At 37.9% G+C, this 24,081-nt stretch overlaps 1 protein-coding gene across 7 annotated transcripts in view; it reads right to left on the bottom strand.

Annotated features, from left to right (window-relative positions):
* KIF1A (kinesin family member 1A) overlaps window positions 1-24,081 on the bottom strand; it is a 106,887-nt gene that overhangs the window by 73,440 nt on the left and 9,366 nt on the right. For all 7 annotated transcript variants that reach the window (XM_081955630.1, XM_081955634.1, XM_081955633.1 and 4 more), the window contains exon 2: window positions 12,625-12,785. In XM_081955630.1, coding sequence (XP_081811756.1) covers window positions 12,625-12,730 — 106 coding nt within the window. In that variant the 5' untranslated portion in view covers window positions 12,731-12,785. The remainder of the gene's footprint in view (window positions 1-12,624; window positions 12,786-24,081) is intronic.

The raw sequence follows: 24,081 nt of genomic DNA, 5'->3' as shown, positions 1-24,081 counted from the left end.
TTCAACTACGGGTGATCTTGTAATATAATATATCTAACAATTATTTGATTAATTATATAATAATGAAAGATCACAAGATCACTTTTTAATTTGTTGATATATTTGGGATAGGTTCTTCTTTATTTTTACTGGAAAAGTAATAGGGAAAAAAATAAGGTACTAGGTTCAGAAAAATTTAGACATAATGATATTTAATTAGCTTTTGTATATCAGAGATCAAAAGTAGCCAGGTATCTCTTCCACTTTTTATCATCTGCTGGAATTTCTCATGATGTATATACAGTATCTGCAACTGTCTAGCTACCTATGAAATTTATACCATAGAAGACAAAGGCAAGGTATAAGTGCCTTACTCTTTTAATAATTCCTCCCTTTTTTTTTTCTTTGAAAGCCCTTTATGTGAGACTCCAACTTTCTCTAATGCCTTTTTTGGTAACAGAAGTGGGGAAGAGGCACCCTGCGGGCATTGAATTGCTAATGGGAGGGCTGCCAACTTCCTATACCTATTTTGCATGATTTCAAAAGAATATTTCAGTTACTTGAAATGAAGAATACTTACTAACTTAAATGGATATTACCTATGTTCGGTTTGTTTGGCTGATGGGGAGAAAACAACTCTCAAGTCAGAAAGAATGAAAGTGATATATTGGTCTATTGCATCTAGGATTAGGTACTACGAGACAAGTGTAAAATTATCTACTGCCAACTTTTTTGTAGGGATGTTCATAATTTGTGAGGTGCCTTTGTAATGTTACAAAAGATGCTAGGATACAACTCTCAGATTAGCCAAGTGAAACAATAAAAATCTTGCATCAGCCCTATCAATGCCCCGGTGACGTGTGATCTTCTTTCTCTGCCTGAGAGAACATTTCATTTGAAAACATATGGAAAAGTAACACCAAGACTTCTATATCAGGAGTCTAAGATAGAATTGAAGCTCTTGGGAACATGCAGCCCATGATGCTTTTTTGTGACTTTTGGAGGGTTGATTTTCACTTACTCATGGGAAAAACTGGGAATCAGATCTGACCATCATCACAGCAAAAGACAGATGGATAGAGAAGGGGACATCCAGCATTTTGCATACTGCGGCCACAAGGAAGTGCAACAAATGAACCCCGAATTTATCATTTATAGGACCCCCTTTTGATACACTACGATCAGTGGAATTAATTCATTAAGTCATCTTAGTTCTTCAAATTCTTTGTTAGATGTTCTTAAATTACTGTGGGCTTGTTATTTTTTTCCAATCTAGCCTGCCTGGGAGAAATCTATCAGTTCTTAGAAACACTTCTAAAAACAGGTGACAAATACTAATGGCACAGTTTCTTGATATTCTGAAATGAGGAATGATAAATTGGTTCTAAAATAAGCCTAGAACATAGACAGGGATATCAATCACAATATTCCTTTTTGAATTAAACAGCATTTTGCATAATATAGAAAAATAAGAATAAGCAATAGCTCTTCATAAACCAAAGTATAATATAACCCAAACCAAATTTGAGTTATGTAATACTTAAGAAATTGTGGCTTTACTGAGATGGATGGTCATCTAACGATGTTGGAAAAATCAATTTAATATAAAGATATTTGTGACGACAGCTAAAAGGAGATAGGAAAAGGCAGGTGCCAGAAAGGTTGGTGGGGAAGGGGAGTACAGGCCAGCTGGATATGTTGCACTTGAAGCGAGGACGGTAGCAGTTATAGCAGCCGCCAATTTGACTATAAGTGTGATGTACTGGTATCTAACTAGTTTCTCCCCTCTCCCTCATTTTTCCCAGTGTCTTTCCTTCAATAACCCCTTTAGCTGCTGCTTGCCACTGTTAATATGCATGGCTTTTTCCTATTCCCTATCGCAAAACATTTCAGAAAGAAATCTGCATGTTTCAGTTTGAACATTCATCAATGAAAAACAACTGTTCCATGCAGAAAATGGTTTATGTACGACATGTTTTGCATAGCCTAAAAAGCAAAACTTAGAAGAAAATAAACTGAATGCTTAGTAAAACAATTGAACATAGCAAGGGATAAGAAAAATGTGTGCATCCCCATTATTTATTTAATGTATTTGTTAAGTCTATAAGAATATTTGTGGAAAGTGAATGAACTTCTAAGCAAACATATTTAGGGAAAAAAACAAAGACACTCCCCAAACTTTCTTCCAAAAAGCATAATTCCTCTTGTCCCAAATTCTGCTTATGCCCACTTTGCATAAATGTTAAAGGTAACTCCAGTCTATTGCAGAGTGCACTCTCATTGCCACCAGAATAAGGCTACAGCCAACAGTTTCCATTTGTGCATTATTTGCATGCATAAGGTTCCAAGTTCAATCTTTATATCTTCTATTAATATTCTTGAAAGAGGGCAGTTGGGAATCCTAGTTATGAATGGGTCAGTGCAAGCATCTTAGAGCAGCAGTCTTAATAAGCCAATCGTCAGTTCTGATACTGTTTCTAGCAGTTTGATTTTAGAAGTAATGGTAATGAGGACTGAGAGGCATTCAAGCACTAAATGTTTGCGTCTTGGTGCACCGTATGCACACTTTAGAATTCTGCACACATTTCTCCTCTGATGTCAAGAATGTTACTATGGCAATCTAAGAACTGACTTGGCTCTGTCAATCGCTCTTAATTGTTTACTGCATTTTAAACAGAGGAGGCACGAAACACAGAATAATGGCCAGACTAAAAAAGAAGCAACTCCATAATTTTATACATAATTTGGATGACCTTTCAGAATAAGATGTATGGAGTGAAGAATTACAATTTAATAGGAAGATGATGCATCATTCAAATTAGACATTCTTTTCATTATGTCGACTCCACTGCACCAGTGACAGGTTCATTTTCAAAGAAGAAAAAGAAAAGGACAAAGACACACACACACACACACACACACACACACACATGCCTCCTAAGGGATACAGAGGAAAGCATATAAAGATAGCAACAATTAAAAGTAAAAAAGGCAGTGTTGTTTTAAAATCCAGGACATACAGAAGCATTGTCAACTGCAATCTAGCTTTAAGAATGTAAATAGCACTTCCAGAGTCATGTCCACATTTGCCCAATAACATCTCCAGAGAGGGCTAGATAAATATTTTTCCCCATCTTATCTTTTTCTGTGCTAACTGAGGCTTGACAAAACTAACTGGTTTATTTACCAATCAATCCAGAGCATGCATACCCATAAACAATAAATTCCTGGTGTAGAAACCATTGTGAATATGACACTTAGAAATAAAATACAATTTTCATGCCCTTGTCTCATGCATGAACTAGATCAGGGGGTCACCAACCTTTTGGACCCCGGGGACCGCTAAATTCATAATTTTAAAATCCCGCAGACCACTAATGTGATTTTTTTAAAAAAAAAGATAAATAGTATTTAGTGCAATGTAAAAAATGCAAATATTTTGTCTGCGACCACCAAAATTTTCTCATGGACCACCAGTGGTCCACAGACCACTGGTTGGTGACCACTAAACTAGATAAATACAAGCAAGCTAATAGTAACTGTGATCAGACTCTGTAATGTTATGTGGGAATGACCTTGAGAGATAAGGGAAAGAGATGCTGCCTAGCGAGGGATGGTGAGAGATTTGTACTTTCTGACTTGAAAGATTCTGTTAATGTAGCCTTACAATGAAGTAGAATTAGCTCATCTTGTCATGTTCCTGTCTGGTCTACTCAGAAGCTGACAGATTCTTACAATGGTTGGTGCAGTCCCACTTATTCACACTTGGAGTTATTTCCATACCTCCAAAAAGTTCACATTAGTAATAAAAATATTGTGCATAGTTATATGCTTCATGTCAGCTTGGTCCAACCTTCTTTCTCTCCTGGCACTTTCTGGAAATTGAAGATGTCAGAAAAATACAACTTTAATTTCAACTTTAATTTGGGAGGGCAGCAGCTTTCCCAAAACATCTAAAATTCATTAGATTGGGGAAATCTCCAGTAATAAAGGATTCTCAGTATTTTCTTAATTATAATTTGAAGTTATTGACCAATTTTGCAGTGGTTTGAGGCAAAATATGTGAGAACTCTGAGAAATAAAGCATAAAACTTTATCTGAACTATGGTTTGAGACCAACGTTGGGGTGAATTTAATCATTCAACAATTTTTCAAAATAGCAAACAAAGATATCACAGAGAGAGACACACATACAAAATATGACTATTTGGCATCCCTTATCACCACTGATATACATTCTTATCAATCTGAAGGGTAAGAAACAAAATTTTCCATCTGGGGAAGAGCCAAAAGTACAGGTGAATTAAAAAAGGTAGCCAATTGCTTTGTATTTGTCTTCAACCAAATCAGAGACTCCAAGGGTATGACTCCAGAAGCAATGACAAGAGCCTCGAACCAACATTCAATTGTTTAAATTTTTTGATAGAATGAATGTTCAAAAAAATGATTATTTAAACAAGGGTAACCAGAGAATCCATCTGATATATCAATTCCAAGTGGTATCCAAGGTGAACAGAGAAAATATTCCTTGTATCTTTTAAAACCCTTTTTTAACTTTAAAAACAGATCACAAGAAACAACTGCTGAAGTTGTTCACACAAAGCAATTATCTTGTTTTTCTGCTGCTAGAGGCAAAAAGAAATCCCAAACCCACACGACTTTTGCCTTTGGTCACCCTTGAAGAAATTAGCGTTTCAAGGTCTTGATTACGATCTTTAAAGCGCTCCATGGCTCAGGACCTAGTTACTTGCGGGATCGTATTCTGCCCCATACATCCCTACGACCCATCCGCTCGCACAGAGAGGGACTTCTCCAGGTGCCGTCCACCAGACAGTGCCATGGGGCGGCGCCTAGGAGCAGAGCCTTCTCTGTGGCGGGCCCAGCCCTGTGGAATGACCTCCCCCCGGATATTAGGACCACTACTGACCTCCGCTCCTTCCGTGTAAAGCTCAAGACCCACCTATTCCAAATAGCCGGCCTGGCTCAATCATAATAATAATAATAATAATAAATATTTATTTCTTAGCCGCACCCTCTCCCGAAGGACTCGGGGCGGCATACAATGAAACATATGAAATAAATATGGACAAAACAAACATATAACAAAGACATATACCGAGACATACACAAGGAGGAGGTCGGCTGATAAATAAAACAATTAAAATACAATATTTAAAAACCCCTAGATAATTAAATATAATTAAAATACCCAGTAAAAGCCCGTCAGGAGCGATATGGTTAGATCAAAGTTGAGCCAGGCCAGCTGCTTGGAATAGGTGGGTCTTAAGCTTAATATGAAAGGAGCGGAGGTCAGAGGTATTCCTAATATCCGGAGGGAGGTCATTCCACAGGGCTGGGCCCACCACAGAGAAGGCTCTACTCCTAGGCGCCGCCCCCCGACACTGTCTTGTGGACGGCACCTGGAGGAGGCCCTCTCTGTGCGAGCGGATTGGTCGCAGGGATGTATGGGGCAGAATACGATCCCGCAAGTAACTAGGTCCTGAGCCATGGAGCGCTTTAAAGATTATTATCAAAACCTTGAAACGCACCCGATAGACCACTTCATAACGCTCCTATGGGTTTTTTAATTCAGTAATTTTATTTAATGGGATTTTAAATTGTGTTTTTAATTGTCTTTCACTTATGAGTCTACCTCCTCCATGCACATGTATATGTCCTTGTTCTTTATGTATGTATGTTTGTTTTTATCTGTATTTTATCTGTTTTGATTGTACGCCGCCCCGAGTCCTTCGGGAGAGGGTTGCGGCTAATCAAATAAAATTATTTTTTAAAAAATTATTATTATTATTATTTCTTTCTTCCCTTACTTCAGATGAAGCAGGCAAGAGCTTTCCTGCATTTGCTCAACCATATCCTCTTCTTCCAACTCATCTTTCTTCCTTCCTTCCTTCCTTCCTTCCTTCCTTCCTTCCTTCCTTACTTACTTACTTACTTACTTACTTAGATGGGTTGCTCTCAGTTTGGACTGGTTCAGGTGAACTGGTAGTGGTAATTGGGCATGGGTCGTCAAACCATTAGTGATGGCTAGCTGGCCACGCTCCCGAACCGGCCCACTCCAACGCTCGCCCTGCATCACTTTGCCATATGCATCCACAGAATTGCCTCCTCCTGCCTACACACAGATAAACATTTGCGCTAGCCTAGCACCCCCTCCCCACCGGCCAGCATCTCCTGAAGCCGCTGCCATTGCAGCCGCGATGGGGACGGGGGCAGCATGCTGGAGAGGGCAGCAACGGCAGAAGGCAGTGGCGGCGGCAGGACAGGGCAGTGGCGGAGGGAAATGACCAGGTTTAGTTTGGAACAACATTAAGTACTTCAGGGTTGTTAGGATTGGTGCAGGATCTGTTGATACAATCCAGAATTGTCTTTCTATTGTCCTTTGGGCCACAGTATTGTGACTATAGGGTACAAGCGTGCGTGTGCAATCCGGGCTCTGCTATTTCCCACCGCCACCGCTGCGCCTGGGGGTGTTTTTTTGGGGGGTTGTAGCCAGTTCCTCCTCTCCCCTTGTCCCAAGCCAGGATCGGGTGAACTTTCCACCCCCTCTCCCACTCTGCTTGCACAATCCAGCACCTAACCCTAAACCACCACTGCTTCCTTCTTTCCTTCCCCTCAGGTTTGCTATTTGTTGTGATTCATTTTATTTTATATCTGCCGGGTGTAAAATGGCCTCTCTCACATATGGTGCAGTGCTGGAGAATTAACTGTGTTTATAATAATACATTCATAAAGGCCAGAGGGAATGAACCAAATAAAACAGCCCGGTGTTGTGAATTAATGATAAGCTTTTCTGAAAAACCAGCAGTTGCTAAGGAAACTGCCAAGGGGAATCAAAATGGTGAGCATGGCCACCAAAGCAAAGATACTGCAAAGGTCCTGTTCTTAAAAAATTGTGGAGCTATCAAGTTATTCCCAGATTTAAAAAAAAAAGCTCTTGTTGATCATCCACATGCACGAGGTCTCCCATGTCATGAACCCATAAATATGTTATGTTGGAATATATTCCATTTGTTCTAATAGGCAAAATTTAGAATCTAAAAGGAATGCAACCTTATCCTAGTGTACGGGTATCAAACTCGCCACGTCACATTGCTGTCATGTGACTTTTGCAACGTTTTCCCCCTTTGCGGACCTGGGGTGGCTTGGCCTGCGGGTGACGCATCTGGCCCACGGGCTGCCAGTTTGAGACCCGTGACCTAGGGCTTAAAGGCTCTGCAATACCAATGTTAATAGTTGAATAACAGTCTCTGCAAAGACAAAGGATACAGGGAGACTTTTGGACTCCTAAAACACATCTTAAGAATTTATTTGGGGGCGGGGAGAGGAAATGTTGAAATCATATGATAGAAAAGGACTCCATAGCCTTTTGTAGTCCTTGGTAGCACCAGTATTTTAAAAGTGTCAATCCTTAAATACCTAATGACAGTTTCAAGGGTAAAATTCAATGTGTTTTACTGTGCTTTTGTGGTTAATGGTGCAGGCTCATAGGGCAAGTAACCACTTTGGTTGGGGGAAAGATGTTTTCTTTCTCTAATCCCAGAGCACTCTCCTTCATCACTTTTCAGTTTTTCCTCATCAAACTTACTTTCCTCTGATACTCGGGTTTGGAGGCAGGGCAGCAGCTAGCTCCAAATGGTAATTTGGGGTCTTATAAAATATAAAATCTCATAGCAAGGTTCCTAAGAGCACAGATAAACCTCACTAACAAGCAGATAGTGCCGTGATGGTGAAGCTATGGCACGCGTACAAGAAGTGGCACGCAGCGCCCTCTCGTGAGCTGTCATCCCAGTTCAGTTCCGCCACCCATGTGCGCACGCCTCCTACCGGCCAGCTAGCCTTTGGGTCTCTGCCGCGCATGCGCAGGAGGGGCAGGTGTGGGGGAGGCACACATATGCGCTGATCATTTTGTCCTTTCCTCCAAACGCTGAAAGAAAAGTTAGGAATTTTCTGGAAGGGCCATATTTGGCAGAGTTTGTCCTCCAACAGATGTTGGGATAATTAATCATGCCTCTTTCAGATATTGAAATTAGCTGTAAGAAGCATAATCCACATCTGTTGTTGGATGATCAACAGATAAATAAATAAAAGCAGCACTGCTTTTATTTCTCTATCTCAGATGTTCTCTGTAGCATTGGCAAGCTCATTTACTTGAATATCTGAAGAGGAATGAATATATTATTCTTCCTATTCTAGTTTTCCTTTGAACAAATTGCCAAATTGCATCTTTCAACTGCTATATTCCAATCATGGAACTGATCCTATTAGGCCTCTGTTATATCTATTAAATCACATTTGGCTTTACCCAAAGTTCAAGCTCATTTTATTATTCATATTCTAAACATAATTGTGCAAACAACAGCCATAACTTTATGAACCAATGTTCTTTCTGATTTTTCACTGTAAAGTTTAATAGGCTCATTACAACAATATTTTGCAGAAGAATCTTATCTATGAGTCCAGCTGATCCAACAACACTTACCCAATCTTGGTTGAATCTGAAAAAAATTAATCAGAATGGTCGACAAGACCATAGACAAGCCCAAACCTAACCAAACCAGTCCACCCCTGCTTAACTAGCTAAGCTTAAAGAATACAGGGCTATCATCTTCTCCACTGAAGGTTCTCCATCTTCTCCAGAGAAAGGCCTTACTGATGTTCAATCAGATTCACTCTTGTCTTTCTCCAAGAGCACCACAGTCATTGCTTCTAGGATTTCATCTCCCAGAAATCTTTGGAAAACCAAAAGCACCCCAAATCAGCAGACAGACAGCATTGGACCTTTCATCCTTTGTGACGGGTCCCTGATTGCAATGGAGGCCCTGAACTCACAGATTCAACATTGCCAGGAAAGTTACAGTCACCAAGGACCATAATCTTTGGGATCTCGACTACTAAGCTGGCAATGGAAAACAGAAGCAGAGATGATGTTTGGCAACAGGGAAAATGGTATACCAGCAATATCCCAATGGTTTCTGAAGGTTTAACTTACTAGAGGGTCTCATAGCCAGTTATCTGCAGGCATATATGTAGATAATTTTTGATTCAGTGTTTGGTGAACAGCATATTTACTTCATTGTTTGTTTGTTTCCTGATTATACTTCCAGCTTTTGTATTTTCTATGCTTCCATATCCCCACTGCAAGATAGATATACCCTTCATTCTCCCTAAATAATAGGAATTATTTTCCAGCTTCCTAATATTGCTTATTATTTTTTTTTCAATACAAAATCTGCATACATTCTAATACCACTGGTGGATTTCACTTACCTTCCCTACCGGTTCGCAAATGTGATCGTGCGCCACCTTCTGCACATGTGCACCACCTCCTGCACATGCGCAGAAGGTCGTGCATTACGTTGGGGCAGGTGAGCAGAGCCTCCCACAGCTGCCGCTACCGGCCCAAACCAGAGAGAACCAGCTGAATATCACCTCTGACTGATACCCATGTCTAACAAATTTAAAATAGTAAACAAAAATATTGGTAACTTCCATAGCAGAAGCACACTACTGCATAAACACATTTAATAGTCTTCTCTAGTTAATATTAGGCACAGCCTAATATTAAGTAATCATATTTCTTTATAAATCTCTACATAGAATTGCCAGGCCACAATCTAGAGATTTCTATTGTCTCTTCAAAACTGCCAGATAAGCAGACAAATGAATCTAGAATTTCTTCAATTGTTTATTTCCCTGTTTTCTATCAGCCTCCACTCCTATCTGTTATACAATACACCTAAAAGTCCAGTCCCTACAGCAGCTGGGAGAAGAGAGAGGGAAAGAAGAAGAGGTGAGATGCCAAAGCTTGTGATGAAACTTGGCCATAAAATCTAGACATTCAATCAAAAGAAACCATCATGGGCATAAAAAGGATTTAAGAGTATACCATTATAACAGCTGGCACTTAGCAAAATAGCATTAAGAATGCCTAACATTTTAATAAAATGTTTAAATGGCAGAATCAGAAGCTCTGCAGATGCTCTGGCCCACAGTTACCTATTAAGAAGTAGGGATCCAGAATAAAAAAAATTAGAGAATTTTGAAAGTTATCTGGAAACTAGGCTAGGTTCCCCAAATAGCAGTCTACTTTATATAAAATCTGGGTACTGTATGAATGAAAACATGAACAATCTGCCTCTTAGTGTCCTTTTACTCCTTGTACTTCTAATTTAATAAAAATACATTAAAATAACCGAGCAGCTGAAATACAGCTGGGCAAGTAAAAAACGTTTTTTACCAAGACAAAGTACCTTAGTCACTTATTATGTACAGGTGGAGTTGTGACTAGGAGCAGTTTATGATGCAGGCTGCTGGCAGATTAATCATACACAGCTTTGCGTTTGCAGTGCTGACACTCCTTAGTCTTGCAAGGATGCACTTCTTCCTGTACCCATCCTTTTCTTCCACCTATGCTCCACAGCCATGGTGGACAATTCCTGTTCAATAACCGTCAGTCCTAAACTACGATATGTAAGTTTATATAATGAAAGGGGGCCTTCGTTAGGCCAAAATTGAAACACTGCAGAGTTATTTTTTAAGATGCCCCATTCATGGATACAAAAGATTTAAATACTTAGCTCCTCAAGGACCCTAGTAAATCATCTCTGTTTTCAATAGTAGATTACCAGCCCAATAGCCTGATTGTCTACATAACACATACTTCATCTTCCATAAATACCCCCAAAAAATGGTTAAAGGGGGGGGGATTGTCTCTGTTCTCAGATGAGCCAAATATGTTTCTTTCTTCTCTATCTAAGACTTAAGGAGACAGAACTGCAAGCCCATAAAAATACAAAAAGGAGGTGTTTTCATATCCACTAGGAGGGATTAATGACTATTTTCCTCTGCTCTAGATGCTTTGTCCTGCAGAGGTGGGGGAGGTTCTGCGGTCAGTAGTCTGTGGGGTTAACATGCAGATGCCAGGAACAACCCTGTTAAATTGTCTTAAAAATGGATTATTTTAAGAGGTTTACTGAGAAATCAAGAGCCCCACAACTCTTCTGCCCTGTCCTACTTCTTCTATGTCTGGTGGGGAGAGGACGAATTTTTGGTGAAAATAAGTATTATCACCAAAGAACTAAATGCTCTCCAGAGTTAAGCTTGTTACATTTATTTAGAGGATCAGATAATGAGCTTTACAATCAGGAATTGATTATTTAATTACAACAGTCAAATTAATAATTGTGCAACCTTGGAAGACTCTACAAAATGTAACACTTGAGTTGTGGATTAATAAGTCCCCTTTAATTGTCATATTAGAAAAAAAAACCATAAAGTTAAAGTAGCAAGACTTCAGAAGCAGGAACCGCAATTATGTCAAATTTGGATGGATGTTATGGTTTACCTTAATAGCAATTATTTAGTGTCAATATTAATGCCAATGCTGATGTTTAATTAACTGATCAATGTAAAGCCTGGGAGGAGACTCTAAATGACCTTGCAACATTATGCTTGCCAAATGGAAAATGTCCAGTTCAAAGGAGAATGGTTCATTTTCAACAACTTCCCAATGACTTTCCAGAAGATAGGAGTTTCTACCCCATCTCTCTCTTCAAATATTGCAGAGTAAACTTGATCATTTTGTTCTATGTAGAAAATACAATTATTCAAAATTATGCCTTAGCATTGCATAATGTTACTTTTAGATCATGTAATGGAAAGGCACACAAGGCTAAAGGCAACAAAAGCTCTTTATTGAAGTACAAGTAAGAACAATCCAGCAAAGGTTGAGTCTGACAGCAGCCCTTTTATAGGGAGCTGTCAGACCCTTCGACTAATAGGATTAAACTATTGGTGGAAACCACTGTCAATAATAATAATAATAATAATAATAATAATAATAATAATAATAATAATAATAATAATAATAATAATAATAATAATAATAATAATAATAATAAAAAAATTTATTTCTTAGCCGCACCCTCTCCCGAAGGACTCGGGGCGGCGTACAATAAAACATTGGAAATAAATATATAGACAAACATACATATAACAAAACGTATACCAAGACATATACATATACATATACAAATACAAATACAAATACAAAGAGGAGGTGAGCTGATGAATAAAAACACTTAAAAACACAATATTTAAAACCCCTAAATAATTAGATACAGTTAAAATACCCCAAATAAAAAACCCATCAGGAGCGATATAGTGGGATCAAAGTTGAGCCAGGCCAGCTACTTGAAATAGGTGGGTCTTGAGCTTTACACGAAAGGAGCGGAGGTTAAAGCAAGTATCTAACAGTTACAGTCCCTTCGGGGAGAGGGGCGGTCTATAAATTCAATAAAATTCAAATTCAAATCTACATGAAGCAGAAAAAGGCTTCAGTTTCCTATTTGATCCAACTTCCTGCCATTATTAGGAAATGGTATCATGGAAACAACCATATCAAAATAGTTATCATACGTATTTTTACCACAGGACAATGCTTGGTAAAGCAATGCTTGGCTTAATAAAAGATTAAATTATTCTACTATCTGTATAGTAAATTAGAAAATCGCTTTGACAGCTTTTTCACATCTCCTGTTTGATTAATATCAATCACAAACGGAAGAAAAGAGGCTTAAATGCAATTTGAAGTATCTAGTAGAAAATGACGGAGAAGTTACTCACTTGTGGTGTTTCCTGTCATTTGTATGATGCATTTGGAATCCTTGCTCATTTCTCGGGAATTGAAGGGACGCACCCGCACTGCCACTTTTACTGAGGCTCCTGCCATGCTGGTAAGCTGCAGATTTTTATCCTCTTGCTAGGGTTTTACTCCTTAAAATGTCCTAGGAAGGAATTAAAAAGGTGTTAAGAAAGAATATCTCTTGAAGCTCAACCTGTCCTCAAGCATGATGATTTATTGTTTTGTTCAGATTGTTCTTATGATTGTTCTATCTTTCTTATTGTGGATTGGAATGTAGCTATTCAAACTTCTTCTTGATTAAAGCAAAAGACAAGCCTATTAAGTGTGGTGGGAAACTCACCCCAAAAAAGAAAAACCGGAGAGAATTCCAAACAATGAGTATTTCCAAAGGATTGCAACAAGTCATTGGTGCTTACACAAATAAAGATAATTATATGGAAATTTTATCCAGGTAGGCATGCATAAGGGGTCTCCCACTCAAAAGAAAGATTACATTTCTACTACTTTTAAAAATGACCACCACTTAATTTTTTAAAATTCCTCTTTCAAATTAATGTTGCATAATAATGTTGGTAAAGGACTGATTTGCACAGTGCATTAAGCCATAATATAGTTTGTATAATTTTGGTTAAGCATGCTTATTTTTATTTATTTGTATCCCAACTTTATTATTTTTACAAACAACCCAAGGCAGTGAACATATGAATAGAATAGAATAGAATAATAGAGTTGGAAGGGACCTTGGAGGTCTTCTAGTCCAACCCCCTGCTTAGGCAGCAAACCCTACACCACTTCAGACAAATGGTTATCCAATCTTGTCTTAAAAACTTCCAGTGTTGGAGCATTCACAACTTCTGGAGGCAAGTTGTTCCACTGATTAATTGTTCTAACTGCCAGGAAATTTCTCCTCAGTTCTAACTTGCTTCTCTCTTTGATTACTTCCCACCCATTGCTTCTTGTCCTTTCCTCGGGTGCTTTGGAGAGTAGCTTGACTCCCTCTTCTTTGTGGCAACCCCTCAGATATTGGATATATCCAACATATCTTCCTCTTTCTCCCCCCCCTCCCCCGCTACAACAACAATCTAGGCAGAGAGAGACTGACTGGCCCAAAGACACCCAGTGTTGCATGAATACAGCCAATGGTGGTTTACTCAATAAACTATGGTCAATACTCTCATTAAAATTTAAAACTTTAGTGAAATAACTAACGAGATATTTTTTGCCTGTCAATTAGTAATAAATTGTCTTCAAATATCTGCCTATCCAAAATATCCTGAAATGTTTCCAGAATCTCTGCAAAACTACTAGTGCTACTACATGTGTGGGAGGGTCTCCCTGTTTGTGTTCTCATATATTAAATATATAAAAGATTCATATATTTATGCCTTCCCTAGTGCCCTCCAAAGGTGTGAGTGCAGTTGCTAGGATTGTTAGCTAATCTGACCCTTTTCTGATGATGGTGTTGGAATTCTGAGTGGCAGTCTCAATATAGATGGAGAACATTAGAATTTCCTAAAGTATGAGAACTAATACAATCTATCACCAATACACTTTTGTAACGTAAAGGATACATTACATTACATTCTGGCAGTTGAAAAGCAAAATGACCATAACAAAACTGATGAATCATATTGCAACATTTACTTTAGTAGGGAATATTTAAGAAGAGTTTCTGTGGTACTAGTTACTTTGCAGTTGCCCCCATGACCCAGTTTTCTAGAGAGAACCTCAGTATTTTTTGACTAGCCATGGACTAGCAACTGGACAGAGGGTGAACGTCAGAGGTGGTATTCAGCAGGTTTTGACCAGTTCTGGAGAACCAGTAGAGGAAATTTTGAGTAGTTGGGAGAACTGGTAAATACTACCTCTGACTGGCCCCGTCCCCATCTATTCTCTGCCTCCCGAGGAGTCCCAGCTGATCGGGAGGAAATGGAGATTTTACAGTAACCTTCTCCTGCCATGCCCATCAAGCCACACCCACAGAACCAGTAGTAAAAAAATTTGAATCCCACCACTGGTGAGCGCGGTGTGTGTGTGTGTGTAAGAACAACAATAAATGACAGGCTGAACAGCTTTAGGGGCCTTCGAAAGCGTTGGTCTGACAGCTGCTTGAACAAAGCACAAAGGTTCTTGACAAAGACACCACTGGAAAACAGCAGCCATTGCTTTATGTCCTCTGAAGCTGTGCAGAAAGTTTCATGGACTGTATTTTTATTTTGAGGAACAGAGTCTATGTGGATATTCTCTTTCTATAAGGAACAGCAACCAATTCTGCCCATCTTTCTGATAACTAGTTTTTAAAAATGCAAACTTGAATTCTCCATAATGTTGGCCAGGGAGATGTCATAACATTCCCGAATTATATAAGACTGCTCAAAAGGAAGAGCACAACATTCAAAAGTCTTTCTTCCCCTCTTATATTTTTACAATATAAACCTTTTACAAAAGCTGGCATAAAATCAAAGGAAGCCTACCTTCCCTGCATATCTGACTAACTGAGCTAAGCCTCCAAGGCCCACATCCAGACTTGTTTTCAATATGAATAATTAAGTGAGCTAAGCGAAGCACTCAGTTTAGCCACATCCAGCATCTTCTGTGGAAGCTAGGAAGTATAAGAGGAGGGTTGGGGGAGGAAGACTCCATAGGGAACAACCAGGCTATCTATGCTGCAGAATCAATGGCTGCTTCCAGGCAGACCTTTTAATGTTAATGCATCGTTACCAGATACTGTCATCATCCTTTAGTCACTAGGCCACATTGTATAATCTTTTCAACCATTTTTTTTTCTTTAGAAGATTAATATGTTTAGTCATGAGGACTGGGAACAGAAAGAAGTGCAGGTCTCGGAAGATTCAGGAATCCACAGCACTTTGTTTCCACTATTTGGGAAGGATGACTTAGTTCATAGGTTCCTTTTTTTTATTCCTGTCCATTCACCACTCCTTTCTGAATACCCATTTGGGTCAATACTTTTTAGAACATTAATATCTACATTTCAGATTTTCCACCTACGGAAACTTCATTTGAAACGATGGTAATCAGGGTGGATAAAAATTGATGATTTTTAAAATAAAAATAAATTTTAAAATTTGGATTTCTTTATTTAAATCGGTTTTTTTTTAATTTTTATCAAATTTATTTTAATAAAATGTTTTTGCAATAAAAAATCTATTTAAAGATAGTTTACTATTTAAGATACATTAATATTTAGTTTATTCAGCATGAAATGGAGCTTAGTTATGTAGCATGAGGCTGTATATTCTGCAATATTTACATTTTTTGGTAAACTCATTCAAGGAATCCAAGCTCTGCAAGCTGAGGTAACATACACTGCATTGATGCATTCACACAATTTCACAGTAGCCATGAGATAAATCGTAAAACAAAGTTCAGCAATATTCCTTTCTCCCATTGTTTTGCAAATCTATGTACACTACAAACTGCATAATTGCTTGAAGAGAAATGCATCTGTACCACCAGGCTCTAAGTGTGAGGAGGAAGGGCAAGCACTAAAAATGAAAGAAAGCAGCTTATAAATATAATATTAAAGAGCACCTGTCATTTCAGAGCCATCATCGCAGTGCCTGTTAGCAGGCATCTACTTACCTGCTGCCTGAAACGTCTCTCACCTTGTTGTGCCATTGCCACATCACCAGGCTTCCCATTAAAGGGACTGTTGGTGAGTCAACAGAGGGGCAGAGGAGCCACTGGGGGACAAAGATAACAGCTGCTCTTTAAAAATTATGATTCAAATCAAGTTGATTTAAATCAAGCCTTTTTACTAGTGATTTAAATCATTATTTCAATCAAGATTGAAATCGTGATTTAAATCAAATCCACCCTGATAGTAGTTTCGCATAGTTCCTTACAACGTCTTACTTTTTAAATCACAGTGCAGGAAGGATTTCCTCTGTGCATACAGATCTGCAAATTAGCATTATTTATAAAGCATTATAAATTGGCAACCTGACATTTATTTGTGCATTAGTGCCCCTTAGTTGTAACCATAAATCCGGTGCTTGCCAATTTCATTGTGAACAGTAGCAACTTTCATAGTTAGGAAAAAAAAATGTACTTTGGTATTAAAATGGACAATTCAGCAAGGTGAAAAGAATCCTAGATATTTCTAGCATTTCTAGCACTCTTAAATATAATATATATGTTTTTTTTTCATAAGAACACATACACCTGCATACATGCTTAAAATGATTACTGTGATCTGAACAGAGAGGGAAAATAATCTGAATATAGATACCCATACTATGAAATTTCCACTGGTTGCTGGATTAATTTGCTTTACACAAACTGTGTGGAACTTGTATTGCTATTCAGCATTCAGCTAAATTAGGACAAGAAAGTATGTAATATAAAATAACATTACAGTCAAGGCACAGCTGTCATGCTTCTCTTGGCTGTCAAGGCAAAGCATTGCAATAATATATTACCAAGGTCATGAACATTCAGAAAAGTGGATTTATTGTAGCAAAACAGCGAAGTCATTACAAAAGAATTACAGCTACTGCAAATATTTATAACACTTGGTGTTCCAATTTGCTGTACTTCTTTCTCCTGTGCTTAAAAGGCCATCAACAAATCTCTTTTAGGCAGGAGATACAATTCCCATATGTTCTTTATTTTGGCAAGAACCTAATTTAGTATCAGGTTGTTCATTTTTGACTGTAGAAGAACTAACTTTCATATCAACCAACATATGTATCTACTACTGTAAACTATACAATATTGTTTCAACTATTTTGGAGAAATCATAACTATCTAGAGATCTGGATTGCTTTCATACTGTTCCTGATCCACAGAATCATAAGGGATGAAGGTTTTCTAGTGTATCTAATCAAACCCTACCCAAGGCTGGAACTAAATGTAGGATATATATCCAACATTTTGCTCAAAACATGGGCAAGTATCAGCAAAAAGCATTTGCCCCAACTTCTTTCTTTCTAAGAAGATGAAGTTTTATTCCTTTGGAAAAATGTAATCAAATCTCCAGGAGAAGGGAGACAAAAAAGAAATGTATTTGGGAACAGAAAAGAGCAAATATTAACTCAGCCCCAGGTTAAATCTTAGGACCTCCAGAACAACAAAAAGTAAATTGAAATGTGAAAAGGATTGAAATCTGGTCCAAAAGGACTGTTAAAAAAATAATATGCACAATACATACAACTGCACTAAATTTAATTTTTATTTTATTATTGCTGCAATTATTTTTATATATCTGCATAATATATAAATATTGTATTTTTCTGTCTTTGTGAATCATATGTTCAAGTAACTTGTTCTTTTACCTTCATTGCCAGCATATCAGTATCATCTTGTGGTTTGTGATATTTACTTTTATATGGTCCATTGGATCCTTTCCTTGTTTCTTTAATTCCAGTTGCTAGATTATTCAAATTAGAATAGCATAGTAATTGAGATTTTTAACACAGATTATTACCTACATTCTAAAATGTAAAGCTAGAAGGAGTTTTTCTAGTTTTGTCTTTTTAATAAAGTTTTATTTTTTGTATACCATGTAAAATTGTTCAACGGGAGAAAGATTGATAACTCCAGTCACAAATCTCAGATAGCAATAGCACTTAGATTTATATACCGCTTCATAGTGCTTTACAGCCCTCTTTAAGCAGTTAACAAAGACAGCACATTGCCCCCAACAACCTGGGTCCTCATTTTACCCACCTCGGAAGGATGGAAGGCTGAATCAACCTTGAGCCTGGTGAGATTTGATCTGCCAAACTGCTGGCAGCCAGTAATCAGCAGAAGTACTACACTCTACCTAATGCGTCATGGCGACTCATTATTATATGACGAGTTATAGGTGGTGCTATAACTTTTACTTTATTTTCACTTTTACACAGTAATTGCAAGAGAGTAGCACAAGGCTTGGAATCTGTAATTTCTCTGACTTAGTACACCAGAAGATAGATGCTGGAGGTCATTACTGTGATTCCAAGAGGTGGGAGGCAGAGTTAAAGTGTGAGAAGTGATTTGGGACCTCCACTGTTCCACCCTACAGGCATCACTAAACTGATGGAAAGTGATGCTCCTATGACTGAATTAGTCTGGCGTGAATAGGTTTATTTTAAAATGCCTATCCATAAATTAAGCCCTACAGAGTATGGATCACATTCACATAGAAAGATTTGGAAATCTACCATTGCCATCCAAAATATTCATTTAATGGAACATCTATTAGGGAAAGCATCAACTTGCAAAATTGCTGATACACTAATACTTCGTCTTCACAACTCATCAAAGTTTTAAAAGGCAATTTACTGTAAGGATGATAGGTTGGTAGTTATGAAGTTTCCATGTACAACAACTTCTCAGGGTTTGGGTTTTTTTTTGTTTTTTTTTTTTTTTGCAAACTGCCAGACAAACCTACAGAGATTGGCAGGTACTAATAGTTTTGTTTCCCATTTGTGTAGAATGAGGTGATTGAGTTTTTTTTGGGGGGGGGGGGGAAGTTACTCCAAGACTGACAAAAACCTGAGGGATTAAATGGATTACATTCTTTTATACTCTCCTATTGGTCAGTTGGAGGATGAGCATTGTTTGGTCCATGGTATTCTCTGCATAGTTTATGCTTGAGGTTGGCAAAAATAAAAATTATTAAGGTATATTTTAAACTGTTTGGGGAGAGTATGGGAAATGAAGTGAAAATGGAGATAGTATAGACTAAGCTCAAATGGTTTATTACATTTTTAATCATCGGCTTTGAGTAAACAGATTTTTGCAGAAGTAAAATGCTATATTGCTAGATGTTTCAACTATACCAACAAGGACCACATATTCATAAACTTCTGATCAGGAATATGTTTTAACTTAGTACTAATAAATTGAATTACTTTTTAAGGTTGTTGCGGAAGATCCAGCTCTGAAGAATGCAGTTATTATTTAGGCTACCCAGTATACTGCACCATCTAAACATCATACAGTGTTTAAAATGAGGGGAGGGAGACACCCATTACAGTGGTTAAGCCTAAATATGTTGCAATAAAATGAAAAATAATTATGTATCTACATGTCTTTGGCAGATATTAAATTCCTGCAAATGCAAATTTGCCTGAAAAGAAGGCAAACTGAAAAGGATTCTGAGAAGGGCAATACTGATAATGAGGAATGATGTACTCATCCCATGAAGAGAGACTTAAGGAGCTGACTGTCAGGGTGGAATTTCAGCCCCGTTCCCCTCCTGGGGTAATTGTATTTAATGAGGGATGAACCGTCTTTTTTCCTTGAAATATACTTCATAATTAAGAAAAATAAATCCAAGATATATTCTAAGAAACACATTTTATTGTAAAGAAAATGAAAAACAAAACTTACTAGCTAATGATTACATTTTGGCAGCGTTCCTGCCTACCTTCTTGGCAGGCGAACAAAAAAAGCATAATGTGGAAAAGAATATGGACATGCGTAGTGACCTTAGTGATACGGGTCAGATCAGTCTACCGTATGTCTTAGAGTTTAAGCACAGCTGGCAAACAAAAAAATGCAGTGACACTGACATTGTTCAGCCATTTAAACTAAGGGGGGGGAATGATAATAACCTCTGAACAATGAGGATATTATCTGAAAGGTTGTCACAAAGTCATAATTTCCAATGATTCTCCTTTGCAAATGCCTTTCAGACCTTTTAATTTTGTTTTCTTAAAAGAGATTCTAACACATATTTGGAGAGGGGCTTAAAGATGTATCTTTCCAATCTAACTGCGACCTTGAACAGGATCATTGCACAGCTATGATATTTTGGGTACCTTCAGTTTGCTTGCAAAACAAATACTAAAACTAGAATCATTTTGGGGCAAGATGCTTCCATTATTGGACGTAATGGATTAATGTGGAAAATGAGTTGGGGCTGATATCAATGTTTTACCATGAGAGCACAATGTTAAACTGTAGCCCCCCAGAGTTGTTGAACTCCAACTCCAATGCCCAGTTGGTATGGCCTATAATAAAGGATGATGGGAGATAGAGTTCAGCAACATATCTAAGCAATTTCTGCAGGGAAGTTGTGTTAACTGATCCTTTCTGTTCTGAACTACATCACTTTCGAAGTTGCTGCGCAATGAGCACAAGACAAATATACATCACTGCACTGGGCAAAGTAACATCATTCCATTTGCTAAGCAGAAAATAAAAAGCAGAATAAAAATCTTACCCTCTCAAAACATCCAACAACATAACCAGACGAAAAGCAGACAAGTTAAAAGAATACTCTCTACACAGATCCTAATTACACCCATTCTTTTCTGTCTATATTGCCCAAATCAGCAAAGCTATTATTTTACTAGAAAGTTTTTAAAGTGAGTAAAACTTTGTGAGTTCTACTGAGGTTTTGAACTGCCAGGAAGATCCCAGATTCGGTGTGGGTGAGTTGGAGCCATACTCAGAGCCATAGCCGAAGAAGAAGGATGGGCTGGCTCCTTTCTGGATTTTCTGCTCCCCCCCCCTCCCGCCGCCAAAGTCTTCCTTATTGTTGTTGCTTTACAATAGCTCTTCAGTTTTTTTCCTGCTTTGTTTACAGAAATTAGGTAAAGAAAAGAGATAGCATCCTATATTCAGTAAATGCTCATTAAGAAATCCGTTTGTAACTATAGAGGAAGTATGATGCTGTAACCTAACTAATATTTGGCTGTATAATTCAGTTGTTCTTCATTTTCATCCATTCAACATTGCCACTTATTTATTCCTTAGACTACACCAAGTTGCTATGGTTAAGAGAAGTAAAAGTTACAAATGTCGGCCAGTTTTTCTAACTTGGGTGTCCTCCAGAAGTGCCAACCACAACTCCTATCAAATACTGCTGGCCAGAAATGCTAAAAACTATAGCACATCTGGAAATTTCTCATTGTAAAAAAAACTCAAAAGGCAACATTAGTTGAAATGAAAAAATATTTTAAGCCTTGAAGTTTAAGGTATCACAAAAACTAACCAAAGCAGTTTCTACATAATATACATAACATGATGCACTGGAATATTTATTTAGTTCTATTTATCTATATATTCATATGGCCATTTATTTCACTATGGTAACTCTTAAGCAGCTAAAAACAGTTAAAAACACAAAATAAAAAATAAAACACACAACTGTCAAACAAGGTAAAAGAACCGAAATGAGCCATGATTAACAGAATGATCTCACATAGTCTAAATGTTTATCTGACCCCCCCCCCCCATCCTGGGGACACGAACATGCTTTTAAAGTTTTGTGAAAAACTTCACAATATCGGGGTCAATATCAATCTGCTCAGGGAGGGATGGGTATGATGTTTCGAGGGCAAGCACAATGACAGAAAAGGATCACTTCCTGGTCCCACCAAATAACATACCTATTCTGTTGAATTTAATAAATACCATATTTTTCAGAGTATAAGACACATTTTTCCCTAAAAAAAGAGGCTGAAAATCTGGGTGCGCCTTATACACTGAATACAGCACTTTTTGCCTCCTGAAACCCTTTCACCATAATGGCTGTGCATAGCTTTTAGGAGGCTTTCAGAGAGCTCCTGGAGGCTGGAGAGGGCAGAAATGAGCAAAATATGGGCTGTTTTTTGCTCAATTTTGTCCCCACCCAGCCCCAGGATCACTCTATAAGCCTCCAAGGCTATCCATGCCCCTTTTTGACAGAAAATGGGCCACTTTCTGCAAAAAAAAAGGCCGTTTTTTGCTCGTTTTAGGAGGGGCACCCCCCAGGAGCACTCTACAAACCTCCTAAAGGCTATTCATGCCCTTTAAAAAAAACCATTTTAGGAGGTTTGTGTTAGGGGGTATCTCCATTGGGAGACAGAGAGTAGTGCAGCGGAATGTGCAGCCGGAGAGGAAAAACGTTGCTAGTAGAAACACCTGAATAGATTCACAGACACTGCTAGTAAAAACAAGTAGCTTTACTACTAAAGTTGCTTCACAAGCAGTGATAGTAGATAGTAGATATTAGTCCAAACACAATTCAAAGAACAAACAATTGCTTACAGTCACAGTTTACATTCCAGTCATCAATCATAGGACAAGCAGAGAGAGAATCAGAGAGAGAATGAGCTCTCTTGACTTCCTCCTATAGCAAAGCTAATTACATCTGTTAGGTACATCCACTAATTTAAAGTAACAGCGACCATTTGTCATGGTAGATAGATAGATATATTGCCTGCCCAACACTAGGAGTATACTCCCAACATTCTCTCCTTTGGGTAGCCAATATATATATTTACAATTTCAAGCCATAATATTCACAACTTTCTTTGTGTTTAATAGCACCCTGAGCCTTTGTGAAATGGTCGGCTATATTATCCTCTGAGATACAATATGTTAACTCCACTAGCTTATTTTTAATACTCTCCTGTACATTTAAATAACGCAAATCCGTATGCTTTGTTCTAGTTTTAACTGCCAAATTAGTAGCCATTTGGATAGCTGCCTGATTGTCCTCGTACACGGTAATAGAATCATTTACTTCTATTCCTAGATCAATCAGTAACTGTTTGTAACATATTAAATCAGTACATAGTAGTGATAGACATGAAAATTCTGCTTCCATGGTAGACAGACTCAGATGTTTCTGCCTAATAGATCTCCATCCTACTAATGCCTTACCCAAAAATACAGCTATTCCTGACGTTGACTTTCTTGTGTCTATATCTGTAGCAAAGCTCGCATCAGCATATGCGGTCAGCTTTAGCTCCTCATTAGGTTCAAGGTATAATGCATAGTGCATCGTTTTCTTCAAATACCTTAAAATCCTTTTTACAGCCTGCCAATGCCTCTCAGTTGGGTCTGAATTATACCTAGCTAATTGGTTTGTGCTGTATGCAATATCAGGCCTTGACCAATTGCTTAAATATGACAGACTTCCGATTAGTGATTGCTACAAACCCTTATCAAACATAGCACTTTGATCATTGCTATTGTTAAACTCCTGACTCATAGGAGTCTTTGAGGGTTTACATTGTTCCATTTTGAACTGTTTCAGTAAATTGTTTATCTTATCCATCTGTGATATTTTAAACCCTCCCCTGGTTTTATCAATCCTTAAGCCTAAATACTGATGTATTTCACCCAGATCTTTTATAGTGAAATGTTTTCTCAACTGTTCAATTATTTTAATGGCCTCTTGTTCTGTCTTGTTAACAAGGCTATATGTCTGTAATTAAAAGAAGTAATGAAACATTTCCATCTCTTTCCATTCTAAACAGACATGGATCAGCTAAACCAGCTTTAAACCCAATACTGGTTAAAGCGTTTACTACACACTGGTTCCACTCATAACCAGACTGTTTTAAGCCATAAAGACTCTTCTTCAGAATCCAACATTCAGACTTGTCATTGTCTTTGCTGGTTTTTTCATGTAGATTGTGTGTTGTAATGGTGCATGTAGACAAGCTGTTTCTACATCCAAGTGTCTAATCAAGTACTTATTTTTTGCA

This window comes from Natrix helvetica, assembly GCF_964273705.1.
Source record: "Natrix helvetica genome assembly, chromosome: 5".
NCBI classification, from domain to species: domain Eukaryota; kingdom Metazoa; phylum Chordata; class Lepidosauria; order Squamata; family Natricidae; genus Natrix; species Natrix helvetica.
This window is presented reverse-complemented; position numbering and strand designations above follow the sequence as displayed.